The sequence below is a fragment of the Acanthochromis polyacanthus genome, chromosome 19 (genome assembly GCF_021347895.1).
Source record: "Acanthochromis polyacanthus isolate Apoly-LR-REF ecotype Palm Island chromosome 19, KAUST_Apoly_ChrSc, whole genome shotgun sequence".
Taxonomy (NCBI): domain Eukaryota; kingdom Metazoa; phylum Chordata; class Actinopteri; family Pomacentridae; genus Acanthochromis; species Acanthochromis polyacanthus.
Window position 1 is genome coordinate 10,501,494 of NC_067131.1, and position 12,932 is coordinate 10,514,425.

The window sequence follows — 12,932 nt, forward strand, 5'->3', positions numbered from 1 at the left end:
GCTTTTGATCCTGACATCCTGAACTCACATATGACTATGGATTACATCACAACAGTTAAATTCAATACAGTGCAAAGACAGAGCTGCAACATTTGGGGTTCCCAGCTTAGATTCTTGGTTTGCAAAAAACATTTCTTCTTTCCGTGATTCAGGGAATAACATTACATTTTCACAGTTAAATTTTCACAAGTTAGTCTGGACTAAAGACACAATGAACTTAATGTGTGTTACAGATAGTTTTCATCCCTACAACAAACATTTATCACCGGTCATTTAGTTATAACTTTCCCAGACAGGCTTAGTGCCAAATGATGTATGTAGTGTTGCAAGGAAATCAATAAAGACATTAGTTATTTTGAGTTTGCTCACCACAAGTGATCCACAGTCACATTCTTCTCCCAGCTCTACATATCCATTGCCACACTCTGAGGGTCCAGTAGCTACAAGACAAACAATACGCATTTCATAATCAGGGTTTGTGAATAGCAGCAATTTTTTACTAACTAATGATCTGATGTTTGTTGCTCTAAGCTCAAAGATAAGATAAATAAACATGCCTAGGAATTTCTGACAGTCTCAATGTGAAGCCATTCATTCTCCACTGAGAATTCAGAGATGCTCTGACATTTCTGGCTCCATAAAAGTGATAAAAGACACTCTGAAGAGCCTCTCTCATAACCAAACATCTCTCACCTTTGTGGGCTTGTTGAAGAGGCAGCTGCCTCCTCCCTGTTGGAGAAAACGCAGGTACTCATCTATGCTGCAGCGGGAGAACTTCCTGGGCAGGTAGTAGCTGATTGATACGGCAAAAACAGGAATAATTTACTCTCACATTTGCTTCTTGTGTTCCATTTCTTATTCGCTTCAAAGTCAAAAATCAGAAACTTTTAAACATTTACAAAGTACAGTTCACACTCCAGGATGTTTGTCGATCATAGACCACAGAGGAGACACAAAAAAAAAAAAATAAATTACACAATTTATCAATAAAATTATGCTCTACCGAGACATCTTATAAACCATAAAACTCATTTTAGCTGAGAATTCCTCATGAAAATGCGAAAGTATGAATTAATTGCAAATTGCGTTTTTACCCAGTATCCTCCATGATGCAGCCCAGCCATGGATCTGGACACCTGCAGGCTCCTGGACAAACAAAACATTTCTGTGGTCATGATGTGGCCGCACACAACAAAATCTACTCTACACTGCTGAAATCTTACCACTTCAGGACTAGTACAGGTAAAGGGACGTATCTTCTGAGGTAAATGTATTACAATGAGCTCAGTGGACATCTCAAATGAGCACTTAATATTACTGTACATTACAGGAGTTTGGTTTAAAACTACGAAATATAAATATTACAGATTAGTCATTTAACTACTCAAATAAAATAAGTGCTTTTATTTAAAGTAAAACAAACTCTCAGAATTATTTTTGCCTGCCAAACTGTTATTAGTTCCAATTTATTTCCGTCTAACCTGCAGCCGTTTGTTCCTTGTTCCTCAGCATGCCGATGTTCTGGCCAAGACTCTGGCAGAGTGTGATGGCCATAGGACCCACACTGCCAAACTGAAGAAACACATGCACATGATTTAAAGGGCTAGAAGGAAAAGTAAGAATTTATAACTTGTGCAAACACATTTTTAGTGGTTCAGATCAGGTAAAGTCTCACCTCATTGATGCCTCCACCACGAGTCACTGAGCAGATGCCTCCGATGTAGGCGGCTTCACTGCGGCTGCTCATGAACGTTCTCCCACTGAAATAAAGACAGGGGGAATGTTAGAGGAGATGGAGAACAAGAAAGTGGAGGAGCAAGAACAATAAGGAGGACAAAGAAGAAGTAGAGGAACAATAAAAAGGAGGAAGAAAAACAACAAAGAAGAAGGACAAGGAAGAGAAAAAAGTAGTAGTAGTAGAACAACAACAAGGAAGAAGAATATAATCAGAAACCAGAAGAGCGGAGAGGAGAAGAAGAGGATGAGGAAGTAGAAGAGGAGGAAAAAGAATGAGGAGGTAAAAAGAAAAGAAGCCAGTTTTAGGAGAGAAAGAAAGAAGAACAAAGACAAAAGCAAGAAAAAAACAACAAGGAAGAATAATTACAAGAAGGAACAAGAATAAGGAATAATAGGAACAAAAACAAAGGCTGAAAGAAACGGCAACAATAAAAAGAAAAATCAGAATGAAACGAAGAGGAGGAAGAAGAATAAAAAGAAAGAAGAGAAGAAGAGGGTAGATCAGGAATAAAACAAAAGGAAGGAGAAGGAGTAGGCAAACTAGCAGAAAGCAGAGAGAAGAAGAGAAAAGAGGGCAAAGAAGGAGAAAGAAAGAAGATGCAGAGGAGCAGAAGGACGACAGGACCAAACACATTCAGAGGACTGAACCCACGAGAAAAGGTGCACAGCGTCGCAGCGCTCCTTGATGCTCTCCTTCCTGTACTTCATAAAGTCACGCAGGGTCAGCAAGGCGTCGTCACCGATGGAAACCCTGTTTTCAGATGACCAGGTTTCCATGGCCACTAGGACAATACGAGTGTTGAGCTGCTCCCTGTATATCTGGACACATCAAAAAAGAAGAATCAGTGACAGTTATGCAGGTGAGGAGATGCAACCTCAATGAATTCAGTTGTGTGTATTTTAATCTAATGATCCACTAATCAGAAACACCGCATCAATTTCGATTTAGAGAAGCATTTTTGGAAGATATCAAATCTGATGGCTTCAAATGAGCTGTAAAATGCAGCACATACATAATGCAAAATACAAATGCAAAACCGTAACAAAAAAAAAAAAACTTATCCTGTAGCTGTTCGATATTACTGCAAGGTAACTATATTTAAATTCATTTAAAAGTCAACGGATGCATGAGGAAAACAACCAATATTCAACAATTTTATGAGGAATGAGTCACACTCTTTGTGTTTAATGATCCACACAGATATGTCCTCATTTTTGAAAGAACAGCAGTTTTGTTCCAATGAATATAACACGAAATGAATCAGAAATACACTCTTGACATTGACAATGTGGTAAATGATGGCTGATTTTTAATGGAATATCTACATAGAGGTACAGCGGAACATTTCCAGCAACCATCACTCCTGTGTTCTAATGCTACATTGTGTTAGCTAATGGTGTTGAAAGGCTAACTGATGATTAGAAAACCCTTATGCAGTTATGTTAGTACATGAATAAAAGTGTGAGTTTTCATGGAAAACATTAAACTGTCTGGATGACTCCAAACTTTTGAATAATAGCGTATGTGATGAGTAACGATGGATTTAAACGCAACTGCTTATTTAAGGGCCTTTAAGTACACTGCCCGAACTTTGCTGGAGCGTTCCTTGAAGCGTTGGTTTAGCGGTGACGCGATCGTTGGTATAGCGGCGTTCTGCGCATGCGGGCATTGGCTCGGCGGGGATATAAAGTTGGTTTAGCGGCATACCGCTTGTGACTACGGAGCTGAACGGATCGTTTTGATACAAGTTCTGAAAGATTTTTGATAGAAGTGCTGGAAGGCTCGTGGATCCTCATTCCTCAGCTCCACCATCAGCTTGTCATACAGTCCATGTTCAGGCCTTCTCAGTATCCACTGTCTGACCCACACAGCTCTGTCTCTCCTTCTTCTCTCTCTTCTCCTTCTGTCAACAGCTTGTTGCAATCTGAGGTGGTTCTGATTCTGCTGCTGGACTAGTGCACCAATCATATCAAGTCTCTCAGCATCCATGGTGATACAGTTTTACTGTAATTTTGAGCAAATTAGATATAGATGAGGTCTGAACTCAACGGCAGCTTGATTCCAAATGAACTCCTGGTCCATTTCTCCCGGTATTTATAGCCAAATTCTGGTCCCGCTCAGACACCTCTATACCAACGCCAAACCAAAGTTCATTGCTGCCATGGATCGCTGCTGGCGGAGGGCCGAATTTCAACAACGCTCGTCACCACGCTCAAAACGGGGGGAAAAAAAAAAAAATCGAAAACACGGCGTTGGATTAGCGGTGCACCGCTGAAGCCGGCGTTGCTTTAGCGGTAGCGAGCGTAGGTTTAGCAGTAGCGAGCGTTGCTTAAGCGTTTGTTTAGCGGTAGCGAGCATTGCTTTAGCGGTAGCGAGCGTTGGTATAGCGGCGTTCTGCGCATGCGGGCGTTGGCTCGGCGGGGGTATAAAGTAGGTTTAGCGGCATACCGCTTGTGACTACGGAGCTGAATGGATCGTTTTGATACAAGTTCTGATAGATTTTTGATAGAAGTCGATAGTTGAAGTTCATCATGCCACGTGGACAAAAGAAGAGGATGGCTGGAGAAGGAAAGGCAGCAGCCTCCAAGAAGATCGTTACTGAGCAGGCAGCTGAAGCATCCACTGTCTGACCCACACAACTCTGTCTCTCCTTCTTCTCTCTCTTCTCCTTCTGTCAACAGTTTGTTGCAATCTGAGGAGGTTCTGATTCTGCTGCTGGACTAGTGCACCAATCATATCAAGTCTCTCAGCATCCATGGTGATACAGTTTTACTGTAACTTTGAGCAAATTCGATATAGATGAGGTCTGAACTCAACGGCAGCTCAATTCCAAATGAGCTCCTGGTCCATTTCTCCCTGTATTTATAGGCAAATTCTGGTCCCGCTCCGACACCTCTATACCAACGGCAAACCAAAGTTCATCGCCGCCATGGATCGCTGCTTCAACGCCCGACACCGTTCCAGCAACCCCGTGTCCGCTCATAAAACGCTTACAACCGCTCCACCGAAGTTTGTGCAACGTTTAATCGCCGCCTGGGCAACACTGGCGAAGCAGCGGTGGTCCAGCGTTTAAGATTTCTGCGTTGGCCTAGCGGACCCAAGTGTCCACGAACTTGCGTCTAGCGGTGCCAAACTTTGACTGGGCGTTGGTGGAGTGGGGGTGAACTTTGCCGGGGCGGAAAATTGCCCCCTCCTCACCGTTCGCAATATTTTGTGCAGCTCAAAACTTTCGGAGCGGTAGGAGGGCCCCTCCAGAAACATCAGCGGTGGCCGAGCGTATACGGCGTTGCTTTAACGGGGGCCCACTTCTGTTAAACGGTGGTGAACGGTTACGAGCGGTGATGAATTTTTTTCACCGTTCAAGGAACGCTCCAGCAAACTTCAGGCGGTGTGACCGGGCCTCATACATGAATGTTGCAACAGCCTGCTTCTCAAGAAAGAGGGCGCTGTAGGACAGAGTGCTTGACTTGTCCTGAAAAAATTTGAATGTGGATTTGAAAAGGAAAATGTGTATCCTGTGTACAGAAAATAAAAGCTGAATCTTAAGGTTTAAATGGAGCAGACAAGAAGAAATTAACTACAAGCAATAAAAAATTAAGAAAAAAACTCAACTTTTACAAGTAGTCAGATTTAACATTCACTCACAAACACAGTATTTAACATTTCAATTACTGAAGAGAGTTGCTTCCGTCTACTTCAGTCATGAAGTAGAAGGAAAGAGGCAGCAGCTGGTTGCCATGGAAACCAGCTGTACTGTGGCTTCCTGTGCTGATGGTGCAGCGGAGGACAAAAGCGGATCGAGTTAATTTTTTTTTACACTCGATTCGGTTTTTTTTGGAGAAGGTCAATTTTATTAGTTCTCGCAAGAACATGGAGAGTAGTCGGTACTAGACAGTGGGAATAATTCACTCTTCACACGTAATGTTTACGGTGCTTTGCTTGGTCTTTGATTACATGCACTGATATTGAGCGACCTTTCATTTTTTGAAAGCAACAAATCTCAATTTTATTTATAAAATCTATCTTTTAAATCCATTGAGAAATTCATACAAGTGCAACAAAATGAACATATCAAAATGAACAAACTAATAAAAACATATTTTAAAAGCCCTTAGAGTCATGGAGATTATTCTAAATGGAAGAGGATTCAATAGAGAATTATGTCTTATTTGTTAGAGGTAACAGAAACAAGCTTAGTCAAACTAAAAAGATCTTAAACCATCCAACAACAGGCCTGTGATGAAAATAAAATCATGTGAGATAGGAGAACAGCTTGCGGCTTGACTGGATAAAAGATGGCAGCCGTCCCACTCAGGAATGTCTCGCGTGCAGAAAAAGGCTCTGAAACGTGGAAAGAAAGCTCAAGAGACTATGATGGGGTGAGATGGTTAAAAAATAGATAAGAGGAAGCTCAGTTCCAATTTTGCTGCTTTAAAATCGAAATATTCATGCCCTCTGCTCAGCTATAAATCAGTTTGCTGGTGTGAGCGTTGAGGATTTTGTGCTGTGATGTTGGACTTTATACACAAAATAAACTTCTTACCAAATCCGCCATGTTCACCACCGATTTGGCAAAAATCTTCGTCTGAGTGGTTGACCGACGGAGCTGCACAAACTATAAAAAGGGAAGAGAAACAGTGTGTTACTGCCTTTCAAAATTCTTCTGTGCTCGTTATAAAGCACAAGCAACACAGTGGGTGAAGAGACTGAAACTGACTTCTTATAATTTGTGCAAACACAGCGATTAAAAGCAACCACGTACAATAACCCAAGTACAGTACTTAAACTTTGTTTTCTGCAGCTTTATACTTGCAACCAAGTATAATTCAGAGGGAAATATTGCACTTTATGTTAACAGATTAAGATTTTAGATAAACAACCACAAAAAATCCGAACATACAACAATTGTATATTACATTTCTCAGATTTCCCTGATTTGTCTTCTTTCACACACAGAAAAGGATCTCAGAGCGACTCGGTGCAATGCTCTTTATTGTAAAAACTCTAATCTGGTTTGTGTTTTATGTTAAAGCAGAAAAACACTCAAAAGTGTTGTCAGGGTCAGAGAACTGCTTAAATCATCGTCAAACAGTTTTGGGTTCATTATTCACATCTGATGAAAGATGAATGGGAAATTCAGAAGCTGAAAAGTTAACTGCAAATTAAACTTCACCTCAAGACAAAATAAACTATAGTCAGACTACAGAATAAGAAGAGAAACAGTTACTGCATTTCATAGTTCTGTGTTCATTATAAAACACAATTAATCCAGTGACTGGAGCTGATTTCTTACTGTTCATGCTGCAGTTTTAAAAAGTCGGTAAAAGAGAAACACCTTGGAGCGCTCAGCGTGACACCTACCATCTCGTAATCGTTGACAACCATCAGCTCGATGTACTTGGTCTCAGTTTGGACGGTGCGTTGGCCTCGCCGCACCTGGAGGGGGCAAAAGAAATCCACACGTTTGAGTTTGCCGTCATAATAACCTTCACACAGGACAAACACACAAACACAAACCCAGCAGGTGAAACCATCATTCACACAGCGAGAGCGCACACAGAGAGAGACACACACACACACTAATGCTGGTGAAACTCTAGCCTTTGTCCTTGAGAGGGCATCACAACTTGGACAACAACAATTCTTCATTCCTGAAGCACAACATTGCTTTGCATCTGAAAAGATAACTTGCGGCTTCTGTGTTTGATTACTTTGAAAGTCTATCAAAGAAGAAAACACTCCGAGTCCTAAACAGTTTGTGTGTTTTGTTTTGGTCACATTTTTACTCATTGTGAGCTCATGTTTCAAAGTGTTCATGTTTAAAATCCTGCCCCTTTACAGAAACAGACTAAACCATGGGTAGAGAGAACTCAGAAAATGTCTTTGTACAGACATAAAAGTTGAACTTCTATGATTACCTACAAACGATTCCAATACTGGGGGAAAAAAAAAAAAAAAAAAAAAAAAAAGGAGCTCTTATTACTGCAGATTTTGTTTACAATTTACATTTTTATTTTGTTCTAATACTCGTCCTGTATCTGGTATGTGCAACAGCCTGAAAGCTGTTAAAAATCAGACAATTCTTTCTGTTGTTGCACCATTTGTCACTAATAATAACTGGTGGAATTTTGCAACATTGTTAAAGGCAAGGCAAGGCAAATTTATTTATATAGCACATTTCAACAACGAGGCGATTCAAAGTGCTTTACAAGGACATTAAGAACAGAGGATGATGATTATTAAAAGAAAGAAAAACAAAAGAAAACATTTATGAAATCATTAAAAAAAAAGTCAGAACAGTAAAGAGATCAAAAACAGAAGTCAGAAAACAAGGGCAATTATTAAAAAACAGAACAGTAAAAAGATCAAAAACAAGAGTCAAAAGGTAAACAAAAGGTAACATGACTGTCAATTCTGCCAGAGAGTTTTATTTTTGTATCTTGCAGTTTTTGTCTTAAGCCTATCAATAATTTCACATTTAAAGTTGATGGCTGAGATTTGGGACCATGGTTAAACCAGACAGGAAACATAATTAAATAGGTTTCAAACACCTAATTTAGTGAGCAAAAACGTCTCTGGAATAGAAAAAGGTGAAAATTTAAAAATAAATTACTACCACAGTTTACAAAGCCTGTTCAACTTCGATGAATGTATTTGCAATCGCTGCACCCCACCTCCAATAAAGCTGGATCGTCCTTTAAATTACTTGCCGACATGCTCACAGGGACAATGCTAACCTGCCGATGCTTTGCAGGTGAAAAGTTCTTCTTTAGTGGCTTGGTTTAAATTGAATGTTGAATTAGTCCATTAAAATTTGCTAATTAGCACTAAACACAAAGTATAGCTGAGTCTGCATCAGTTTTGATTGTATTTAGTGATAAAGCAAAAAATGAAAGTTTGATGGAATGCAAAAAGTCAGAGGACCAAAACCAAAGCTAAGAATCCACTGCTGATGTTTCATTCTGCAGAAAAGCAGTGGAATTGACTAGCTACCGTCCCTATAGCCAGCACTGCTAGCCTGACATGAAATTTCTAAATAAATGAAACATAACCTTCTGTAAAACCTTTTATACCTTACATTCTTTTGCAATGCAAGTCCACTCTAAAATTATTCTGGTGTCATCTGTTAATACTCTTAGATTTCAGAAACCATCCCCGGATGCATGCAGCTCCTCTTTCTGTTTGTTTTGTTTTTTAAACTTATCTGGGGATTTTGGTTTTATTAGCATGAAAGTCGACACAAGCTGTCGGCATGTGTGTGGAAATTTGGCATCATCTCACAGACTTGTCCGTAAAATATTAATTGTGTTTGCATATCTTGTCTCTGATGTTTTCCCTCATGGTGACTCTCGCTGCAATGCCTGCAACACGGACCATCTGTGTGCACGGAATGACACATGAAAACTGACTTGTCTTTTGGAGCGTCTCCGGCCTTCTGTAAAAACGGGTTTCTCTTCTTCAGACCAGTCGTCTCCATCCTTCAGCCCGCCGTCTGTCTCCTCCTCAGGCTCTGTGCCATTCGTGGAGCATCCTGCAAGACGAAACAGACGGCAAGAGAGAGAGAAAGAGGCGAGTCATCAGTCCAGGGATCGATGTAACTGAGCATTTTAGTCTGCAAGAGAGATCAATATCACACAGCCAGTGGAGGAGAGAGGAAGCAGAGCGAATGAGGAAAGTTGGGGTGAGGAGGCAGGCAGGAAGGAACCGGGTAACAGGAAGGAGGTGAATCTGGAGAGGCAGGAAAGTATAAGGGACAAACTGGGGAGGATGAGAAGAGATGCAGCTAAATTAGATGCTTAACAAGGACAAGGAGGACAGATGGACAACCTGAAGAGGACACTGTATGTGAAGAAACCAAACAGACTTGCATTACAGAACATTTGATTATTTCAGATCGATGTCAAGGACAAGGCTGAACGGGTCGTCTCCAAGGAAGTGATGGCATGAAGACTGAGTTTCAGTAAGAAGCTGCATCCTACCAGGTTTCATCCAAATCCATCATTGAACTACGAACTTGGAAAACCGTTTTGAGACTAAATTTCCATGCATCACCGTGGATTTGTGTAGCATGTTTTGGGTTATTCAGATATATAAATTAGATGGCAAAGAGACTCTCTGTAAGCATTACAAATGTATTTATAAATCCTACCTGGACAAGGAGGTGGGAAGAGGTCAATGCCGGGCATTCGATACACAATGTGGTCATTCTGCCCCTGAAAGATGGCAAGAAACACCAACAGTCATGCCTTTTTTCTGCAACTAAAAAGTCAAAATGCAGTGATGAAAGGTGATAAAGTACATTTGCTCAGGTATAGCACAATCAATGCAGCATATTTTGATTTTTTAATTCGGCATCTTCAATTAGGCCCTACAGATTGAAATTTTCACTAAAGAAACAATAAATTTACAAAACACTACAAATTATTAAAAAAAAAACAAGTGGTCCAAAACATTACTGTCTTTCATGATTTCTTTTTAAAAAAAAAATGCAGTCAGGCTTATTTAAAGGACCTCAGAGTAGCGGTCTCATTTACCTTTTGCAATATGCCTACACTCTTGTTATTTTAAAGAAAGGAAATTTGATTTTGAAGTTCCACAAAATTGCCTCTTTATGTTGGTAGTCATTTTGAAGGTTAGAAAAAAGTTAGACCACCGTCATAAAATTCAAGCAGCAGATGGCGACTCATGTCCAAATGAAATCTGACATTGCATTTTTTAGATTTTGTCCAACAGAAGTGAAATCGCAGTACTGAATATGTACACACGTGGACAAAATTGTTGGTACCCCTCAGTTAAAGAAGGAAAAACCCACAATTCTCACTGAAATCACTTGAAACTCACAAAAGTAACAATAAATAAAAATTTATTGAAAATTAAATAATCAAAATCAGCCATCACTTTTGAATTGTTGATTAACATAATTATTTAAAAAAACAAACTAATGAAATAGGGCTGGACAAAAATGATGGTACCCATAACTTAATATTTTGTTGCACAACCTTTTGAGGCAATCACTGCAATTAAACGATTTCTGTATTTGTCAATGAGTGTTCTGCAGCTGTCAACAGGTATTTTGGCCCACTCCTCATGAGCAAACAGCTCCAGTTGTCTCAGGTTTGATGGGTGTCTTCTCCAAATGGCATGTTTCAGCTCCTTCCACATATGTTCAATGGGATTCAGATCTGGGCTCATAGAAGGCCACTTTAGAATAGTCCAACGCTTTTCTCTCAGCCATTCTTGGGTGTTTTTGGCTGTGTGTTTTGGATCGTTGTCCTGTTGGAAGACCCATGACCTGCGACTGAGACCAAGCTTTCTGACACTAGGCAGCACATTTCTCTCCAGAATGCCTTGATAGTCTTCAGATTTCATCGTACCTTGCACACTTTCAAGACACCCTGTGCCAGATGCAGCAAAGCAGCCCCAAAACATTACTGAGCCTCCTCCATGTTTCACCGTAGGGACAGTGTTCTTTTCTTCGTATGCTTGGTTTTTGAGTCTATGAACATAGAGTTGATGTGCCTTACCAAAAAGCTCCAGTTTGGTCTCATCTGTCCAAAGGACATTCTCCCAGAAGCTTTGTGGCTTGTCAACATGCATTTTTGCAAATTCCAGTCTGGCTTTTTTATGAGTTTTTTTCAGCAGTGGTGTCCTCCTTGGTCGTCTCCCATGAAGTCCACTTTGGCTCAGACAACGACGAATGGTGCGATCTGACACTGATGTACCTTGGCCTTGGAGTTCACCTTTAATTTCTTTGGAGGTTGCTCTGGGCTCTTTGGATACAATTCGAACGATCCGTCTCTTCAATTTGTCATCAATTTTCCTCTTGCGGCCACGTCCAGGGAGGTTGGCTACTGTCCCGTGGGTCTTGAACTTCTGAATAATATGAGCCACTGTTGTCACAGGAACTTCAAGCTGTTTAGAGATGGTCTTATAGCCTTTACCTTTAAGATGTTTGTCTATAATTTTTTTTCGGATGTCCTGGGACAATTCTCTCCTTCGCTTTCTGTTGTCCATGTTCAGTGTGGTACACACCTTTTCACCAAACAGCAGGGTGACTACTTGTCTCCCTTTAAATAGGCAGACTGACTGATTATGAGTTTGGAAACACCTGTGATGTCAATTAAATGACACACCTGAGTTAATCATGTCACTCTGGTCAAATACTTTTCAATCTTTTATAGCGGTACCATCATTTTTGTCCAGGCCTGTTTCATTAGTTTGTTTTTTAAAATAATTATGTTAATCAACAATTCAAAAGTAATGGCTGTTTTTGATTATTTAATTTTCAATAAATTTTTATTTATTGTTACTTTTGTGAGTTTCAAGTGATTTCAGTGAGAATTGTGGGTTTTTCCTTCTTTAACTGAGGGGTACCAACAATTTTGTCCACGTGTGTAGCCTGGAAAAAAAAACAAACAAACAAACAGTTTGAACTGATTTATAAACACCAAATGGAGCTCAGCAATTGTGACAACATTCCTTCAAATTCAGAAAAAAAAAAATCCCACAAAACTCGGAACAACATTCCTTGTCCTGAACTGAAAAGCTTTTGTGTGTGAAGAAAGCGTCGTTCTCGGAGGCGGAGACAGTTCAGCGGGAGGAAAGTGCTCTGATGCATAATTAATCAATCACAGGGCTGTCATAATGGCAGTAACACTACTGGACACGGTGGTACACTTGAGCTGGGGATGAATACTTTATGAAAATGACCCATCTGAGAGCCGAGGAGAGAGAAAGAGTGCGGGAGTTTGAAGATGAGCTGAGAGGCTATTGATCCATCTCTCCAGTCTATGTAATTGAGCTGTACTTCGATTGCTGTGGACCTTAATGGAAAAAAAAGCTCAGCCTCTTCCACTCAACGCTTTCCTCTCGCTCTGTTACACATCTATTTCTTTTAATTGAAAATCAAATCTGAATATATTTTTTTAAATAAAAAAAAAATCCTTTTAAAACTTTTGTCAGTTATCTTGCCCTCACTCTCTCTGACTACCAGAGAATGTTTCCTTTTCGAGGGGAGGCAGGAGATGTGTTTTAGAGCTGGTGGATTGTGTATCAGCTCAATACCTTCCATACAGCAACTCGGAGATAAAGTAACACTGTCTGGAATGACGGTAATTCACTGAGAGTGGAGACAGAGAGAGAGAAAGTGAGCTTTGGGTGGCTGCTTTGTGAAGGATTCAAACAGATTTTGCCG

The 12,932-nt window shown here is 40.3% G+C and overlaps 1 protein-coding gene across 1 annotated transcript in view; it reads right to left on the bottom strand.

The window, feature by feature from the left end:
* The window catches only part of LOC110959311 (disintegrin and metalloproteinase domain-containing protein 11-like), a 37,508-nt gene that overhangs the window by 6,144 nt on the left and 18,432 nt on the right, over nucleotides 1–12,932 (bottom strand). The window contains exons 7-16 of the mRNA XM_051939774.1: nucleotides 9,888–9,951; nucleotides 9,148–9,269; nucleotides 7,100–7,174; nucleotides 6,282–6,353; nucleotides 2,390–2,556; nucleotides 1,676–1,760; nucleotides 1,482–1,572; nucleotides 1,095–1,146; nucleotides 685–793; nucleotides 370–423 (exon numbers count right to left, since the gene is read on the bottom strand). Of these exons, the coding sequence (XP_051795734.1) occupies nucleotides 370–423; nucleotides 685–793; nucleotides 1,095–1,146; nucleotides 1,482–1,572; nucleotides 1,676–1,760; nucleotides 2,390–2,556; nucleotides 6,282–6,353; nucleotides 7,100–7,174; nucleotides 9,148–9,269; nucleotides 9,888–9,951 (891 nt within the window). The remainder of the gene's footprint in view (nucleotides 1–369; nucleotides 424–684; nucleotides 794–1,094; nucleotides 1,147–1,481; nucleotides 1,573–1,675; nucleotides 1,761–2,389; nucleotides 2,557–6,281; nucleotides 6,354–7,099; nucleotides 7,175–9,147; nucleotides 9,270–9,887; nucleotides 9,952–12,932) is intronic.